The 19,729-nt window shown below is 45.8% G+C and overlaps 1 protein-coding gene across 1 annotated transcript in view; it reads left to right on the top strand.

Annotated features, from left to right (window-relative positions):
• The first annotated feature begins 14,823 nt into the window (after positions 1-14,823).
• LOC134968682 (solute carrier family 22 member 6-B-like) overlaps positions 14,824-19,729 on the top strand; it is an 89,227-nt gene continuing 84,321 nt past the window's right edge. The window contains 2 exon segments of the mRNA XM_063944199.1: positions 14,824-15,101; positions 15,103-15,190. Of these exon segments, the coding sequence (XP_063800269.1) occupies positions 14,824-15,101; positions 15,103-15,190 (366 nt within the window).

The following is a 19,729-nucleotide window of genomic DNA, read 5'->3' as shown; positions in this document are numbered from 1 at the left end:
TTAATACTGATAGTGCTTGTGTAACACCCCGGAGTTGGCGGGTATATCTAAGTGGTTGACAGAGGTATCACAGGTGTTGGGTGACTATGTGATGGACCTTTCCCCTGAAATGTTTCTTCCTGTACCTTGTCATATATTGCTATATTCATAGAAGTAAGATAGATTAATACGAAACAGGAGTGAGCCAGCAATTCCAAAAGGATGTCTTTTTATTGAGCTGCAATGAACTCTGGAATGAAGATGATAATTGGTTAATTGGCATTAAATGTAAATAATCACAAGGAGAATTGGGCATTAAAGAAAAATAAAGAGAAGATAATTGGCTACAGTTCACACCACAAAGGATCATTCAAAATGCAAAAGACAATCAATTGAATCACAGATATAGGCAGATTATAATTGGAATCACTAATATTAGCATATTATAATTGGAATCACAGTCTATAATGTGGTGATGAGAAGAGTAATGAAAAACACATTCAACAATAATGATTTCTACCTTTGTAACTTTCACTATCCAAGGTATAATGATCTTCACATGCAATTAACATTGGAGCTCTGTCAGAATTCTGCAGTGCCACTGCGTTTCAATGGGGGAATTGGCACACAGATGTAATAAGAATCCTGGGTTGTAATAATGACAGTGTATCTCAATTCTATCCAAAGAGGGTGTAGCTAGTGAAGGGATGGTAGTGTCTCTTGAAAAATATAACTCAATTGACAATGAGGGTCTCTTGGTTAGATATACTCAGTCTCTTTTAGTTAAAGGAATTTACTTGTACAAATAAGTCAGTCTGTAATATCCCAACATTGTCAACGCAGGGTGAATGGCTGTCTTTACTGGCCCCTTGACAGGGTTTAGCTTCGGGATATGGTGCTATGCTGTCCGCACCCTTTTAACACTGCACAGTGGGTGACAAAGGATACTTAAGCTTGGTGTCATGTCTGTCTGTGGTTTAGGTCAATCAATTTCAATGTACTCACTCAGGACCTTAGTGCAGAGGAATTCACTTGCTGCACCAGTTTTCAATGGTGCCTCACTTTTACAAAATGGCCACGGCATCCATGCCTTTCACTAGGCCTGGCGGTGTCGCTTTTACAAAAAACTATTTTTTGGTAAAAGCGGTTTTTATCTTTGTGTCTGTGTAAAGAATACAATGTTTGGTACGATGGTGTATTGCCATCTATTTCCATGTTAAATGGTGTTTCACTTGCGATTTAAAATTAGGTTTGCCTTTAGTAAATTGCTGATTTGCAAAAAGGACAGGAAACTGCAAAAAAGAATGGAATCATGCTTTCAGCAAATGATTTATATTAAGCTAGTGAGAAACAGTCTGGGTAAGGGAATTTGTCTAAATTCTCCCCTTTAATTACTTGGGCAATTTCTTCTACTGAGATTTCTTTGCTAAGCTTCTAAGCTGTTTCTTGGTTCAATCTTTGAGGTTTTGCTTCATGAAGTTAGTTATTTATTTTTCAAGAACATTGTGGGTAGAAAGCTGTCCTTTGCTCTTCACATTTAGGAGGTCATTCCGAGTTGTTCGCTCGCAAGGCGATTTTAGCAGAGTTGCTCACGCTAAGCCGCCGCCTACTGGGAGTGAATCTTAGCATCTTAAAATTGCGAACGATGTATTCGCAATATTGCGATTACACACCTCGTAGCAGTTTCTGAGTAGCTTCAGACTTACTCGGCATCTGCGATCAGTTCAGTGCTTGTCGTTCCTGGTTTGACGTCACAAACACTCCCAGCGTTCGCCCAGACACTCCTCCGTTTCTCCGGCCACTCCTGCGTTTTTTCCGGAAACGGTAGCGTTTTTTCCCACACGCCCATAAAACGGCCTGTTTCCGCCCAGTAACACCCATTTCCTGTCAATCACATTACGATCGCCAGACCGATGAAAAAGCCGTGAGTAAAATTCCTAAGTGCATAGCAAATTTACTTGGCGCAGTCGCAGTGCGAACATTGCGCATGCGCATTAAGCGGAAAATCGCTGCGATGCGAAGATTTTTACCGAGCGAACAACTCGGAATGAGGGCCTTAATCTGTATCCAAATCCTTTTACATACGTGTAAGAAACATATCTATTATCAGCACATATCACATGAGACACTGCAAAAACTTAGATTTACAGTATGCACTCATTTATCTCCAGCAATATCCTACTTACTGATCCTAACCTAAACAGACTTTCAACTCTACAATATGATTGGAATTCGGTGGCTAGATTGTCTGTCCCTACATTGGTTGGCTGTGTATTACCAAGACTCCATTAACTTTAGTTCAGGTGGCAAGGGACGAAGATAGGGGAAGCGGCAGAAGGGGATGGTGGTTGTTAGTGCAAGGTAAGAGAAATAGTCAATAGTGGGTGTACATGGAAATAGGTGAATGTCATTGCAGATTGGAAAAATTTAATGTTACTTTAGGATGTATACATTTTAGGCAGCTGTTAGGATCTTGCCTTTTAACCCCCTCGATGTGATGACCTCTTAGGTACCCGTGAGAGCAACTCTTAACACAAAGAATAAACACGCAGCTGTTGGTTAAGAATCACTCTGTTTATTATAGGAATTACGGCTTACTATGTAGATAAGACACATGGGTGTATACAATACGTGCAAGAACATAATTGGTTAAGAAAGTTAACTTACGACACTACATGCAGGATATCATACAGCGGAAACATGAAATGCACGAGGGCACCACGAGCTCTATGTCCTTATAAGGACTTCCGTACACGGACAGGGGTACGTGTCGAAACTAAGGCACAGTTAGTACATAGTTTCAGTGTGTGGCGTGGGAGTAGCTTCATATGGTTATAAATTTTATATGGGAACCTTGAGACGTCTTTGTCTCTGTAGCAATAACAGTGAGTAAAGAACATGGACCCTTTAACCCTTCAACCCCCTCTTAGAATCATAAATTCATATGATATGATTCTTCCGAGGAGGTTTCCCTGAACGGTATTTGGCCAGATATTGTTTATAGCCTGCAGGTGAGTTGTCATGTGGTGGGGCTATAGACTCATACATGAGATTATTCTCGATGGTCTTAGTTGTGAGCCGTCGGCAACATGGTAGGATGCAGAACACAATAACATATATAAGAATGAGAGTAATCAATATAAAGATTCCCAATTAATTCCTGAATTCCACCCCACAGCCCCCCAAGAGTTACACTCCCCCCCCCCAACTAGGGCTGGTAACACAAATGTAGGCCTGATTAGAAGAATGTGGTGTCCCATATTGGTCACATTGCCAGGACCACCGTTTGGACTTACAGGGGACGATGGTACAATAGTCTATTATGTAGGTGGCTACCTCTGTACTAGAGGAATTATACCAAAAGGTATATATGCCTGCCTTCTCAGTTATGGCCACCTCAGTTCTACAGAGGAGTGGCAGGACTGCGATAAAAGTCAGGGAAACACAAGCCCAGCAGGGTCCGTGGTTCACCATCATCTTCTCCATGTATGAAGTCATCATTTTGGTTAAGTTGGAGGTCAGGGCTGTCTGCCCCCGTTAGTACCTCTTCCTGCTGGAGGTCAGGGCTGTCTGCCCCCGTTAGTACCTCTTCCTGCTGTTGGGGGTCAGAGTTGTCTACTCCCGTTAGTACCCCTTCTGGTCTTCCTTCCCGGTCTGGTCTAGGTATGTTCTTCACTCGGGACGCATGTATCCAGGTAGGGCCTTCTTTGGTAAGGATCGCTGTTCTGGTAACTGCAACAACCTCTGTTTCGGGACCGTACGCGAAGTCTCCTGGTTCCTTGTTTCTGGGGAGAACCTTAACAACCACTCTGTCTCCCACCTGGAAGGGGTGAGTTGGTTCCTGTGGATTAGAGGGATTTTTCCGAACAACATTATGCTCAACTTCAGTCAGTTTGGTTATGAGAGACCTGACATATTCTTCCCTGATCTGATCGAGATCCCCCTCTCGCACTATCATGGGTTTCTTTGCCCAGGGCGTGGGAAAGGGTCTTCCCATGAGTATCTCAAAGGGGGAGTATCCCAAAGTCTTCTGTGGGGTCATCCTGATTTCTGCTAGAATGATAGGGAGGACTTGTTTCCATTTGTGAAAGGTACCTCCCGTGGCCTTCCTTAACTTGTCCTTAATAGTCCTATTCATCCTCTCTACGACCCCTGAACTTTGGGGGTGATACGGAATGTGAAACTTCCATTCTATCTGTAGGGCCTTTACCAAAGCCTGTGTGATCTTGGCAGTGAAAGCTGAACCTTTGTCACTATTTATTTGTAATGGGCAGCCCCACCTGGGTATAACTTCCTGTGTGAGTATTCTAGCAACAGTCTTGGCATCCTCCACCTTGGTAGGGAATGCTTCGGGCCACCTTGAAAACATGTCTACTATAACTAAGGCATACTCCTGTTTAGCCCCTTTGTTTGGGATATGAGTAAAATCAATTTGCAAATGAGTAAAGGGCGTGGTTGGATATGCCAGGTGTTGGTGAGCTGCCTTCATAGGATTGTTAGGGTTGTTTCTTAAGCATGTAATGCATCTGCTAACATACTGGTCAACTAGTAATCTCGCGTCTGTGATGTAAAAATCTTTGTCTAGTAATGTATGTGTTGTATGTTTGCTGTTGTGACCAATCCCATGATAGTGCGATATGAACAAAGGAGCGCTTGCTTGAGGTATACATGGTTTCCCCTCTTTGCAGATTAATCCTGTTTTAGGATTCTTCTGCATTATTGGAAACAACCAATCAGCTAAATCTTTGGGGGAGGCAGAAACTTGGAGTTCAGTAAGTAGATACTGATCATCTATCATGGGTGGGGTCATGACGGCCATGGCTTGGTGTATGGTAGGGAGCTGAGCTGCCTGACGGGCGGAGCTATCTGCGAGAGCATTACCCCTGGAAATTTCATCAGCCCCACCAGTGTGGGCTCTACAATGTAAGATGGCAATGTCACTAGGCAGGAGTATTGCATGAAGTAAGTCTGTGATAAGTTGGGCATGTGAAATGTTCTTACCGTCAGCTCCGATGAAACCCCGGCGGGACCAGATAACTCCATGGTCATGCACAACGCCGTAGGCGTATTTTGAGTCTGTGTAGATGGTGACAGGTTTATCCTAGTACAGAATACATGCCCTGGTTAGGGCTATGAGTTCAGCAGCCTGTGCAGATTGATAAGGTATGGGCTTTGCCTCAAGAACGTCATTTGGCAGGCGCACAACGGCATAACCTGCTTGGTATGTGGAGTCATTTGGTCTAGTGCAAGAGCCGTCCACAAAGACATGGTCAGAATCAGGTACCGGTATGGGGGACATGTCCAGTCTGGGAGATGTCTCAGTCTCTATAGTCATACCGCAATCATGGTCATCGGGTAAGTCGTCTTGGGGACCTTTGAGACCAAGAAGAGCATTTAGTATAGGGGCAGGGCCTGAAGTTGCATTGGCATACTTAATAGTAAGGGAGGGATTTCCCAGCAATTGTACTTCGTAGCCACTAAGGCGTTGGGCAGACATATGTTGTGTGTGGAGGCCTTTAAGTAGGGTAACTACATTATGTGTGGTATGTAGTACAGTAAGGTGACCTAGGGTGAGAGTCATGGCCATCTCAGCCACCATTGCGCAGGCTGCCAGGGCTCGAAGACAAGCAGGCATTCCCTGGACTGACACGGGCATTATTTTAGAAAAAAATGCCACCGGGCGCAGCTTACCTCCATGTTCTTGAGTTAGTACCCCCGCCATGGTTTTACAGTTGTCCCTTGCAAAGAGATGAAAAGGTAATACATAGTTGGGGAGGCCAAGTGCCGGACTTTTAATCAACAAACATTTCAAATTCTCGTATGCATCCAACATTTCTTGTGACCATTGTATGTCTCTGGGTTTGTCAGCTAGTGTGGCTTGTCTCAGAATATTGTCATAATAGGAACAATCAGATATCCACTGTCTGCAGTAGTTTATCATACCCAGAAAGGACAGCATTTCCTTCTGAGTGGCTGGGACCAGACCCAGTACAGACTGAATGCGTTGTGGACTGACCTTCCTCTCTCCCTCTGTGAGGACAAAACCCAGATAATCAACTTGCTTTTTACACCATTGCATTTTAGTTTTTGACACTTTGTGTCCACATTGACAGAGCCATTGTAGCAGTGATAAACCATCCTCTCGGCAGGCCTCCTCCGTTTGACTACAGAGAAGCAGATCATCTGCATACTGTAGCAGGACAGAACCTTGGGGGGGGTGCCATGATTTTAAAGTGGCTTGGAGGCAGAGGCGTCACTCACCTCTGTGACACCCGGTGCGGCAACGAGTATAAAGGGGCGGAGCTTCACTGGAATGGGCGTGACTTAAACATATGGGCGGGGCTTCGCGGGCGGAACCCGTTTTTTGATTATTGAAGGCACACAAAGGGGCGGGGCTTTGCAAATGGGCGGGGCTTCGCGTCCCGACACCCGTTTTTTTTTCCACTGGGGGGTGTGGGAGGTGAGGGCTCACTCCCGGGAGGTGCTGTCCCTGCAGTGCTGCCTCCTACACAGTGACAGGAGCCGAGTGCTACACATAATATATCAGTGCAGCACTCGGCTTCTGTCACTCTGCAGGAGCCGGCATTTTGGTGTCACCCCTCGGCGGGTGACACCCGGGAGCGGGCCGCACCCCCCGCACCCCCCTTGTGACGCCACTGCTTGGAGGACAATGGTGTAAACAACAGGAGCGTCTATGAACCCCTGGGGTAACCTACACCAAGTTAATTGCTGGCCCCCAAAAGAAAATGCAAACAGTAATTGTGTCTGTGGGTCAACAGGTATGCTAAAAAAGGCATTTTTCAAGTCAATGACGGTAAAATGCACAGCGTTCGCAGGGATGGCTGAGAGGAGGGAGTTAGTGTCTGGGACTATGGGAGCAATGGGGACAATTAGCTGGTTAATTGCCCTTAAGTCCTGTACAAATCTAGTTGAGCCATCTGATTTAGCAACAGGGTTTGACAGGAGTACAGTAAGGAGAAACTACAGGTCTGAGTATGCCTTGCTGCAGGAATTGCTCTACCATGGGCTTAAGGCCATCCATTTTTTCTTTAGACAATGGATATTGTTTCTGGTAAACGGGGTGTACATCAGGTTTCAGTGTGGCCTTGTAGGGGGTACAAAATATCAGGCCTGTGTCGAGGGGCCCTTCTGCCTATACGTGGGGGTCTATGGTGTCTAGTTCAGAGGTTTCAGTAATCTCGGGGAAATGTGGTGAGATTATGTCCATACCCTTACCAGTAGGGGTAATGGTTATCTGTAGTTCAGTAAGGAGGTCTCTTCCCAACAGGTTAACTGGGCAGTCAGGTATGACAGTGAATGAGTGAGTACCTATGTAATGTCCCCGTGGTGTGTCAATAGGGATAGGTACAGTGGAGTAAGCTTTTGTGGGTATCCCATTGATTCCCATTGAAGGAGCGGACTTTCTCAAGGGTCCATGGTAATGGTCCCTACACAGGACACTGGTGGTGGCTCCACTGTCAATCAGGAATGGGACACTTGTTCCATTTATGCCTAGATTGACCATTGGGGGCTCCTTCCAGTGACCAGTGAGCTGCATGAAAGTCGGGACACTCTCCTCCGGGCCCCGTCAGCGGGGCTGTCCCTGCCAGTCAATTTGGAACCTTGGGGCGTCTCTGGGAGTATTGTTAGTGGGGACAGGTTCAGTCAATGGTTGTTTAGTTTTATTAAAGGGGTAAGGACAGTCCCTAGCCCAATGTCCATCTTTTCCACAATTAAAGCAGGATGTGTGTCGTCTGTTTGGAGGTGCAGGGGGACCCCTATTCTGTGGGATGTCCCGATGGGGGCGAGGGTTCCTGTGTTGCCCCCGGGGGTTCTGAAAACTGTGGGTCGGTACGTTTTGAGTAATCTTTTTAATGTCAAAGCAGCCTGCTGCTTCCTTCTCATATAAGTGTTTACTAAATACCTCAATGTTGTCTGAGGTCCAACTAGAAACACTTTGTTTTACAGTTAATGTCACGGATGGCAACAAGTTGTTTATAAATGTAGAAATGAGTAAGTTGTCGGTATTAACTAGGGTGAGACCTGCCTCCTCTGACCAACACTTTTTAAATCTCTTCCAGAATTCAGTCACATTCTCACTAGGTTTCTGTTTGCAAGCTACTGCTACTGGGAGAGACGAGCGGGTTTTAAACACTGCGTCCATATGTTCACTCAGTTCATCCCACATTTTCTTTATGCCGTCCTGTGTATTGAGGGGGTAATTAGTGGCAGTCTGATTAGCCGTTGCTATAGGGGCACTGATTGTGGGCACCTTGCTCCAATCCCACCCGTTGTAATGATCTATGACTCCGTCTATGATAAGTTTCATGTCTTCCTGTGTGAAACTGCGCCCATTACAAGCCTTTTTTAAGTAAGCGATGCAGCCCTTGGGTGCTACCGTAGGTTTGGGACAGTTCTTAATAATTCTGTCTAAATCTTCAACCTCAATAGGTTTTTTTAATAGTTGATCACCCACTGTCATGAAAGGCATGTGTGTCTCCGTTCCCTGTGCACCGCCGTCCGCCCCTGAAATGAGTCTACCGGACCGGGTATGTCCAGGACTAGTGATTTCATTAGTGACAATTGTGGAGTCCGCTGACTGACGAGTGGTTGCAGAGGCGGAGCGAGGGGGTGAGAGTGAGATGGAGATGGATGATGACTGAGGTGGCGGGGGTGTAGGGGCAGATGGCGGGGCTGGAATAACTGCAGAGGACAGGGCTAAGATGTCCTCGTCTGTTAAAGATGGGTAAAGGCGGTTGTAGGGTGGGGGACAGATGTTGTTAGTTAACTTTTGAAATCTGTCTTTTTCTTTTGCATGAAGTTGGGACTGAGTGTTGGATCTGTTCTTAGTCCTGACCTTTCTTGGTTTATCCTGCCAATGAGGGGCTATGGTAAGCCACTGCTCTCCCCCCGCCCGCATATATGTTATATCCCATTGAGGATCGTGGTCATACCACGGCCAAGCTTCCTTGTCCTCAAGGCATAAGCCCTTCACCATATCCATATAAAATGGCAAGTTTGACCCGTCTCTGGGAAAGGGATCGGGACTTTTCATGGCTTCTGTCCAGCCAGCTAGGTTGTCTAGCCAGGGATTAACAAGGTAGTAATTTGTAGGGGAGACACGAGCAACATATTCCTTGCAGGTCTCTCCCGGGAGGGGAGGGGGGTATTCAGTCTCTTTACTCTGGTCTGATCCCATATTACCAACAAGTAACTAACGTGTTTAAAGTGAAGTTGCAACAATCTTATTATAAAAACATAGACTGTTCCGAACACAATGTCATATAATGCGCGTACACTTACCACCCGCGCAATATATTTCTAAAAGAATTCACAAATAACAGGGAAGGGGAACAATAGTCTATGTATGCATTCAGCTGATCTGATCATAGATCATTGGTAACATGTGGGAGTGCATATTCCCTACACAAACTACCGGGAACAGAAAACAACAACAGTACAACAATATGTGACACCAAATGTACGTACACTTACCACCCGTACAATTAATGTCCTTATAGCTCTAATGATATCAGTTTGTCATGACAAGAAATAGTAGGTGATCATATCGAGGAGGCATTTTTACGGACCCCTGGTCCTCTATAGGTATCCCTGATACCTGTTATTGGCGCCTAAATTTTCCTTTTCTTATGCTATGAGTACTATCGAGTCCTTGACTCAGATATTACCATACGTGTTCCCAGAACACGCTACGGGTTCAGATCCAGTAGATGGTCGCAATCCCTTAGTGAGCAAGACAGACAACAAAATTCTCTATCTTACCGGTCAGGGGACGATCGTCTGGATCCCGGCTCCGAGCCCCCAGATTGTTAGGATCTTGCCTTTTAACCCCCTCGATGTGATGACCTCTTAGGTACCCGTGAGAGCAACTCTTAACACAGAGAATAAACACGCAGTTGTTGGTTAAGAATCACTCTGTTTATTATAGGAATTACGGCTTACTATGTAGATAAGACACATGGGTGTATACAATACGTGCAAGAACATAATTGGTTAAGGAAGTTAACTTACGACACTACATGCAGGATATCATACAGCGGAAACATGAAATGCACGAGGGCACCACGAGCTCTATGTCCTTATAAGGACTTCCGTACACGGACAGGGGTACGTGTCGAAACTAAGGCACAGTTAGTACATAGTTTCAGTGTGTGGCGTGGGAGTAGCTTCATATGGTTATAAATTTTATATGGGAACCTTGAGACGTCTTTGTCTCTGTAGCAATAACAGTGAGTAAAGAACATGGACCCTTTAACCCTTCAGCAGCGTAGGTCCATTTTCTGATTGCTGTTGCTTCTCAGCTATGGCAGTGAGGGAAGCAAGGAGGAACAGACGTCATGGGGAGAAGCAGAGGTAAGGGCACTGAATATGTATAGAACAGGTGTGATACCCACGTTGGGGTACCCTCGCTGCATAGCGCTGCAGCCCTAATGACAGCCAGTGCTGCCTGAGAGACTTGGCATGGCAGGCACCTTTAGGGTTAAAACCCCTTATCTGGTGTCTGTGACAACTTAGGGCACTAGGACCCAGGACTTGTGGGCTCCATCCTAGCAGCGCGGGAAGCCTGTTCCCGTGGGGAATGGCTGCTTTAGGGCACGCAAGAGGAGAGGGGAAGACCCGTTTAAGAGGGACAGTTGCCGCGCAGCCAGGGAGGAGGGGACTCACCGTGAGGCGGCTGAGCGTGGCGGGAACGATCCGGCCGAGAGCCGAAGAGACGGAGCGGCAGCAGGAGTGCGCGGAGGACAGCCAGGGCCAGAAGTGGCCGCAGAGAGGGAGACACCAGCCGCAGCATTGTGCAGGGAGCTGCACCGAGAAGGAGACCCGCTGAAGATCCTGGAGAGGCCGCCCGCTGCAGTCACCCGAGACGGAGATCGCGCACAGCCGCACTGTGCTAAAGGGGAGCCGCCAGCAGCCGCAATGCCCGGAGACAGGACCCACTGGTCACTTCCCCTGCCTGGCAGCCGCTGAGGGAAGGAGCTCGGAGCCGCTAGCTTGACTGTGATTGGGGTAAGAGGGTCAACCCTACACTGCACCACCACTGACTCTGACCGGCTCATAAACGCCCTGGCAAGTTACTCAGGCACGTTCCTCTTTGCCCCCTGCCCAATAGCTCTACCTGGGGTATAAGTTGTACCCTCTACCGGAGCCATTGTTATAAGAGTGGAAAGCCCTAAAGAGGCCCCTTTTCCGTGACTAACCTAAAAATTAGAGGTACACCTCTTTGCTGCTTCAAACACGTCAGACCACTTATACTCCCCAGCGTGGCTTTCCTCATTTCTAGCAACCCCAAGGCTGTGTTCTATCTCCCCGAACCCCGCAGTGTGCATGATTTATTATAGGAGCTAGACTCTTGTGCAAATGTGATACCCTGAAACTGCAGCCCAAATCAACTGTGGCACTACAGGTGCCAGCATGACTTTAATAAAAGTAAAATGTTTGCTGGAGTTGCATAGCACTGTGCCAGCAGCCTATGGCTTGCAGCACAGAAGGAGTTAACAGCACAGCTCATAGCTATACAGATTAGTCTGCAAAATGCAAAGGGCATGACTCACTCATTTGCAGACTCAGAGCGGGAAACTGAGAGCGGGAAACACAGAGTGGGAAATCCCAGATAGAATGTGTACCTGGGAATGCAGGGTTATAAAAAGGTTGTCCTGCAGCAGCCTAGGGGGAGGACAGTCAGTGAGGAGAGTGAGCAGACAGTGAGGTGGATTTAGCCAGAAAGATGTAGCCCCAGTGAGGGCTCCCCACATGTTTAGGTGGGGAGTGATGCCAGCCACAGCAAAGCACTTGATGACAGAGGGAGACATCGCAGTGTGAGAGCAGCAGTATGCAGAATCCAGCGAAAGGGTGATGCCAGGAGAAAAGTGTGCTAATGGTGTGAGTCTCAAGAGGTATCTGGGTGAAGTGGTCGGAAGCCACGCGGCGTGAGTAAGCGCCCCCATGGAAAAGTATCTCGAGAGGTATCTGGGTGAAGTGGGCGGAAAGCCACGCGGCGTGAGTAAGCGCCCCCAAGGAAAAGAATCCTCGCTAAGTAAGAGAGAGAGAGACGGTCACCTGATGTGTAGCACTACTGGTCACAGAATGCCCTATTACGTAATGCTGTTTGCCATGTATATGCCGCTGCGACTAAGCGATGCGCTGGAGGAGGTGCCCTGATGTGTGATCCACTGTAACTTATGCTTTGTGCTGGAGGAGTGTTCACAAGTTATCCCTGCAATCTCCCTGTTTGATGTTTAAATAAACTTTATGCTGTTTATCTGAGATGGCCTGGCGCCCAATTCTTTATGCGCTGCACCGACACCTGTAGTCCACACCCACAATGTACTTGTAGTTAAAGACCTGATTCTTCAGGGGACCCTCTGGTAACTGCCTGAACCCATGACCAGCCGGGGCAAGGTAAGGGTGATGTACTATACACAGTGACTGCAGATCTTGCATACCTAATACTAGTGAACTATCACACAAAGACTTTCTTGGCTATCATCAGGACATCCAGCAGTTGATACCTTACCTGGAGGGAGGATATCTCCCATGACTTAGTAACTCTTCACAAGCCATAAATATAGAGGTCTGTGCCCATTTTTGCGTCAGGTATTCATCACTGGTCCTCTCATACCAAGCTACTTTTGTGATTCATTCGAATCTCCACTGAGACTTCTCCGGATAGTGTGAAAGTTAAATATTGTCTTTTATTTGAGTTCATACCGCCACCTAGTGATTCGTTAGTATATGATTACGCTCATTATGCAAATGATATGTGAATACGGTTATGCTCATTATGCCAATGATATGTGAATACGTGTATGCTTATTATGCCAATGACATGTGAATATGTTTATGCTTATTATGCAAAGGATAAGTGATGTCACTTGTGCTTAGGATAAAAATGATACGCAATATTTCACCCCGTGCCTCTGAGATAGCGTTAACCTGATACTCATCTTTTCAGTATATAAACAAACGGTGACGTTTCTCTACCCTGATCTAATAAACGTGTTGTCACCGCCCATTTGCCTTTCCTTTTATCCGTGGGGTCCTCCTCGGGGTGATTATTCTTCTGCCACAGGCTCCTGAAGAAGAAGTCGGGAGGGGTCTTAAAGCCGCAAGCGTCGATTGAAGAAAGCAGGTACAATTGCACTCACACACACACAAGGGAGCTATCACACAGGCTACCCCGAAAGTGCTCATGTCATTTATATGGAGGTTCTCCTGAGAAGGTGGATGGTTCTGGTCAGGGACGGACTGGGGTTGTTTAAGAGTCCTAGCATTGATTTGGCCGTGTGAAGCTGCTCAGCCTGTTCCTGTCTCCATGTGTCGGGCAGCCAAGCAGAGCACCAGGAGGCTGCGTTGCTCGGCCAGCCTGTCTCTCTGTGTGGCTGGACTGAACTACCAAGCCACCAGCACTTCTGGCATTTGCCAGAAGTGCCAGATGGCCAGTCGGCCAAGGTTCTGGTGGACTACTGTATTTCAAACTTTTAAAGAAGAAACAATAAACAGTTAAACACAGCTGTTCCGTTGCATGCACAAACTCCTGCTTCTCCACCCATGGAACATGCCTGCATACATTTCCCACTCTTTATAATCTGATCCCACTTACTGACAATTTGACCCCAACTACTGACAATTTGACCCCACCTACTGACAATTTGACCACACCCATGAAATTAGCTACTTTTAGAATATTTTACAGAGTGATTTTAAATTCACTAACCATTGATTATGAATGGAATATCCTCTGCAAAGTGTAAAATATCCCCCAAAATTGATATTTTAAAGCGTAGAGTTATTCCAGCTATGGAGAAGTACTTCCAAAATGGTTGTGGCCATCATGACCATGTTCCTTCTCACACTGCAAGAAAAGGAAACAATGATATTGAAGGACTTAAACATGCCTCAGTTGTCTGGAAACCTCCATGATTTACATCCTTTTAAGAGATGATAGGGCAAAGTAACATAAAGGCTGGGGAAAATGGGCTATTGAACCAAATAATGGTTCATTTCTAACATAATAAAAGTGTGATTTTGTGATGATTAAAATATATATGAAAAAGATATGTAAAAAGCTTGCCATGTTTATGTCATATTGTATAAAGTTATTACAGCTAAGTGTGGTCATATAATAAAATATATATAATAATATAGAAATAATTCTATGGGTTATTTGTTTTTCCAATAAAACAAGACAGCAGAAAAACAAGTTGTGTCTCAATTAACATGATATCAAAATCTAGGATATGCCATTCAGTATATGCGATAAAAATCAAATCATATCAAATCATGTATTATTATTATTATTATTATTATTATTAATAATAATTTCACAGTGTTTCATCTGAAGCTGAGGAAACATCAAATACAGTAAGTTGGCCAGCACAGATGGTGTAATGGTTAGCATTACTGCCTTACAGCACTGTGGTCATGGGTTTGATTCCCTCATTTGCCCTAACTGTGGGGAGTTTGTATATTCTACCCGTGCTTGCGTGGGTTTCCTCTGGGTACTCCGGTTTCCTCCCAATGTATGCGCTATATAAATAACTGGTAATAAATAAGTCCCTAGGTTACTTATATGTAGTGGAACTTGCACTACATCTTCATACGCTGTCCTTTACCCTAATTAAGTTAATGCTTCAGTATATCAGTAAAAGTTTAACACAATCCTAGGTCTGCACTCATCTGATCCAAAAGATTCTTTACTCTTGTATAAAGCCTCCATGCTGTGTCTGTGATTGGCACTCAGAGCTAAAGGTGGGTGTACTAGTAACTATGAGGTCTGCAACATAAGTCCAATGATCCTAGTGTGTGGAGGCTCTCAGCAGCAGTATGGCGTTTCAGGAGATCCTGGAGAGAATAGGGGGCATGGGACGTTTTCAGATCATACATGTCATCCTGCTGTCCCTGCCTGTGTTCATGTTGGCAAGCCACAACCTCATGCAGAACTTCACAGCAGCTATTCCCAAACATCGCTGCCGACTCAACGACTCATGGGAGGACGGCAATTTTACAACAACTTGGCAGCATGCCTTTATTCCAGTGGGCTCTAATGGAAAGCTCTCTAGCTGCTTGAGGTATACAAACTCTCAATTTCATTTGCTCAATGACAGGCAATACTAGTGACATAGAGACAGAGATGTGTGTAGATGGCTGGATCTACGATGACAGCGAGTTCTCGGCAACTATCATAAACCAGGTGGGAATTTTTGAAATGTTGTATTCTTTATTTCTTTGTCTTCTAATAAAGCCTTCCTCTAACTCCCGGTATAGTTTTCACTGGGCAGGATGTACCAAAGCAAATATGCAGTAACAGCCTTGTTTTCAGGGTTTTTAAATCATTTTCAAATATACTAAGCCAGTACTCCCACGCGGAGGGTAACGCCAGCTTTTGCTATAGAAGTATATGGGCTTCTTTCTTGAGATGAGCGGGTTCGGTTTCTCTGAATCCGAACCCGCACGAACTTCATGTTTTTTTTCACGGGTCCGAGCGACTCGGATCTTCCCGCCTTGCTCGGTTAACCCGAGCGCGCCCGAACGTCATCATGACGCTGTCGGATTCTCGCGAGACTCGGATTCTATATAAGGAGCCGCGCGTCGCCGCCATTTTCACACGTGCATTGAGATTGATAGGGAGAGGACGTGGCTGGCGTCCTCTCCATTTAGATTAGGAGAGAGAGAGAGAGATTGACCTGAGGCTGATACTGTAGAAGAGAGTGCAGAGTTTAGTGACTGACCACAGTGACCACCAGCAGTGCAGTTGTTTTATTTAATATATCCGTTCTCTGCCTGAAAAAAACGGTACACACAGTGACTCAGTCACATACCATATCTGTGTGCACTGCTCAGCCCAGTGTGCTGCATGCCTGCATCATCTATGTATATATTATATATCTGACTGTGCTCAGCTCACACAGCTTATAATTGTGGGGGAGACTGGGGAGCACTGCAGTGCCAGTTATAGGTTATAGCAGGAGCCAGGAGTACAAGACAGTCACATACCATATCTGTGTGCACTGCTCAGCCCAGAGTGCTGCATCATCTATGTATATATTATATATCTGACTGTGCTCAGCTCACACAGCTTATAATTGTGGGGGAGACTGGGGAGCACTGCAGTGCCAGTTATAGGTTATAGCAGGAGCCAGGAGTACATATTATATTAAAATTAAACAGTGCACACTTTTGCTGCAGGAGTGCCACTGCCAGTGTGACTGACCAGTGACCTGACCACACTGACCACCAGTATAGTTAGTAGTATACTATATTGTGATTGCCTGAAAAAGTTAAACACTCGTCGTGTGACTTCACTTGTGTGGTGTTTTTTTTTTTATTCTATAAAAAACTCATTCTGCTGACAGACAGTGTCCAGCAGGTCCGTCATTATATAATATATATACCTGTCCGGCTGCAGTAGTGATATATATATATTTTTTATATCATTATTTATCATCCAGTCGCAGCAGACACAGTACGGTAGTTCACGGCTGTAGCTACCTCTGTGTCGGCACTCGGCAGTCCATCCATAATTGTATACCACCTACCCGTGGTTTTTTTTTCTTTCTTCTTTATACATACATACTACTACATCTCTTTATCAACCAGTCTATATTAGCAGCAGACACAGTACAGTACGGTAGTTCACGGCTGTGGCTACCTCTGTGTCGGCACTCGGCAGTCCGTCCATAATTGTATACCACCTAACCGTGGTTTTTTTTTCTTTCTTCTTTATACATACATACTACGACATCTCTTTATCAACCAGTCTATATTAGCAGCAGACACAGTACAGTACGGTAGTTCACGGCTGTGGCTACCTCTGTGTCGGCACTCGGCAGTCCGTCCATAATTGTTTACCACCTAACCGTGGTTTTTTTTTCTTTCTTCTTCATACATACATACTACGACATCCTTTATCAACCAGTCTATATTAGCAGCAGACACAGTACAGTACGGTAGTTTACGGCTGTGGCTACCTCTGTGTCGGCACTCGGCAGTCCGTCCATAATTGTATACCACCTAACCGTGTTTTTTTTTTCTTTCTTCTTTATACATACATACTACGACATCTCTTTATCAACCAGTCTATATTAGCAGCAGACACAGTACAGTACGGTAGTTCACGGCTGTGGCTACCTCTGTGTCGGCACTCGGCAGTCCGTCCATAATTGTATACCACCTAACCGTGGTTTTTTTTTCTTTCTTCTTCATACATACATACTACGACATCTCTTTATCAACCAGTCTATATTAGCAGCAGACACAGTACAGTACGGTAGTTCACGGCTGTGGCTACCTCTGTGTCGGCACTCGGCAGTCCGTCCATAATTGTATACCACCTAACCGTGGTTTTTTTTTCTTTCTTCTTTATACATACATACTACGACATCTCTTTATCAACCAGTCTATATTAGCAGCAGACACAGTACAGTACGGTAGTTCACGGCTGTGGCTACCTCTGTGTCGGCACTCGGCAGTCCGTCCATAATTGTATACCACCTACCCGTGGTTTTTATTTTCTTTCTTCTTTATACATACATACTACTACATCTCTTTATCAACCAGTCTATATTAGCAGCAGACACAGTACAGTACGGTAGTTCACGGCTGTGGCTACCTCTGTGTCGGCACTCGGCAGTCCGTCCATAATTGTATACCACCTAACCGTGGTTTTTTTTTCTTTCTTCTTTATACATACATACTACGACATCTCTTTATCAACCAGTCTATATTAGCAGCAGACACAGTACAGTACGGTAGTTCACGGCTGTGGCTACCTCTGTGTCGGCACTCGGCAGTCCGTCCATAATTGTATACCACCTACCCGTGGTTTTTTTTCTTTCTTCTTCATACATACATACTACGACATCTCTTTATCAACCAGTCTATATTAGCAGCAGACACAGTACAGTACGGTAGTTCACGGCTGTGGCTACCTCTGTGTCGGCACTCGGCAGTCCGTCCATAATTGTATACCACCTAACCGTGGTTTTTTTTTCTTTCTTCTTTATACATACATACTACGACATCTCTTTATCAACCAGTCTATATTAGCAGCAGACACAGTACAGTACGGTAGTTCACGGCTGTGGCTACCTCTGTGTCGGCACTCGGCAGTCCGTCCATAATTGTATACTAGTATCCATCCATCTCCATTGTTTACCTGAGGTGCCTTTTAGTTGTGCCTATTAAAATATGGAGAACAAAAATGTTGAGGTTCCAAAATTAGGGAAAGATCAAGATCCACTTCCACCTCGTGCTGAAGCTGCTGCCACTAGTCATGGCCGAGACGATGAAATGCCAGCAACGTCGTCTGCCAAGGCCGATGCCCAATGTCATAGTACAGAGCATGTCAAATCCAAAACACCAAATATCAGTAAAAAAAGGACTCCAAAACCTAAAATAAAATTGTCGGAGGAGAAGCGTAAACTTGCCAATATGCCATTTACCACACGGAGTGGCAAGGAACGGCTGAGGCCCTGGCCTATGTTCATGGCTAGTGGTTCAGCTTCACATGAGGATGGAAGCACTCAGCCTCTCGCTAGAAAAATGAAAAGACTCAAGCTGGCAAAAGCACAGCAAAGAACTGTGCATTCTTCGAAATCCCAAATCCACAAGGAGAGTCCAATTGTGTCGGTTGCGATGCCTGACCTTCCCAACACTGGACGTGAAGAGCATGCGCCTTCCACCATTTGCACGCCCCCTGCAAGTGCTGGAAGGAGCACCCGCAGTCCAGTTCCTGATAGTCAGATTGAAGATGTCAGTGTTGAAGTACACCAGGATGAGGAGGATATGGGTGTTGCTGGCGCTGGGGAGGAAATTGACCAGGAGGATTCTGATGGTGAGGTGGTTTGTTTAAGTCAGGCACCCGGGGAGACACCTGTTGTCGGTGGGAGGAATATGGCCGTTGACATGCCAGGTGAAAATACCAAAAAAATCAGCTCTTCGGTGTGGAGGTATTTCAACAGAAATGCGGACAACAGGTGTCAAGCCGTGTGTTCCCTTTGTCAAGCTATAATAAGTAGGGGTAAGGACGTTAACCACCTCGGAACATCCTCCCTTATACGTCACCTGCAGCGCATTCATAATAAGACAGTGACAAGTTCAAAAACTTTGGGTGACAGCGGAAGCAGTCCACTGACCAGTAAATCCCTTCCTCTTGTAACCAAGCTCACGCAAACCACCCCACCAACTCCCTCAGTGTCAATTTCCTCCTTCCCCAGGAATGCCAATAGTCCTGCAGGCCATGTCACTGGCAATTCTGACGATTCCTCTCCTGCCTGGGATTCCTCCGATGCATCCTTGCGTGTAACGCCTACTGCTGCTGGCGCTGCTGTTGTTGCTGCTGGGAGTCGATGGTCATCCCAGAGGGGAAGTCGTAAGCCCACTTGTACTACTTCCAGTAAGCAATTGACTGTTCAACAGTCCTTTGCGAGGAAGATGAAATATCACAGCAGTCATCCTGCTGCAAAGCGGATAACTGAGGCCTTGACAACTATGTTGGTGTTAGACGTGCGTCCGGTATCCGCCGTTAGTTCACAGGGAACTAGACAATTTATTGAGGCAGTGTGCCCCCGTTACCAAATACCATCTAGGTTCCACTTCTCTAGGCAGGCGATACCGAGAATGTACACGGACGTCAGAAAAAGACTCACCAGTGTCTTAAAAAACGCAGTTGTACCCAATGTCCACTTAACCACGGACATGTGGACAAGTGGAGCAGGGCAGGGTCAGGACT

This window comes from Pseudophryne corroboree, chromosome 11, assembly GCF_028390025.1.
Source record: "Pseudophryne corroboree isolate aPseCor3 chromosome 11, aPseCor3.hap2, whole genome shotgun sequence".
Classification (NCBI taxonomy): Eukaryota; Metazoa; Chordata; class Amphibia; order Anura; family Myobatrachidae; genus Pseudophryne; species Pseudophryne corroboree.
The sequence above is the reverse complement of the archived record's forward strand: the minus strand, read 5'-3'. Positions and strand labels throughout refer to the sequence as shown.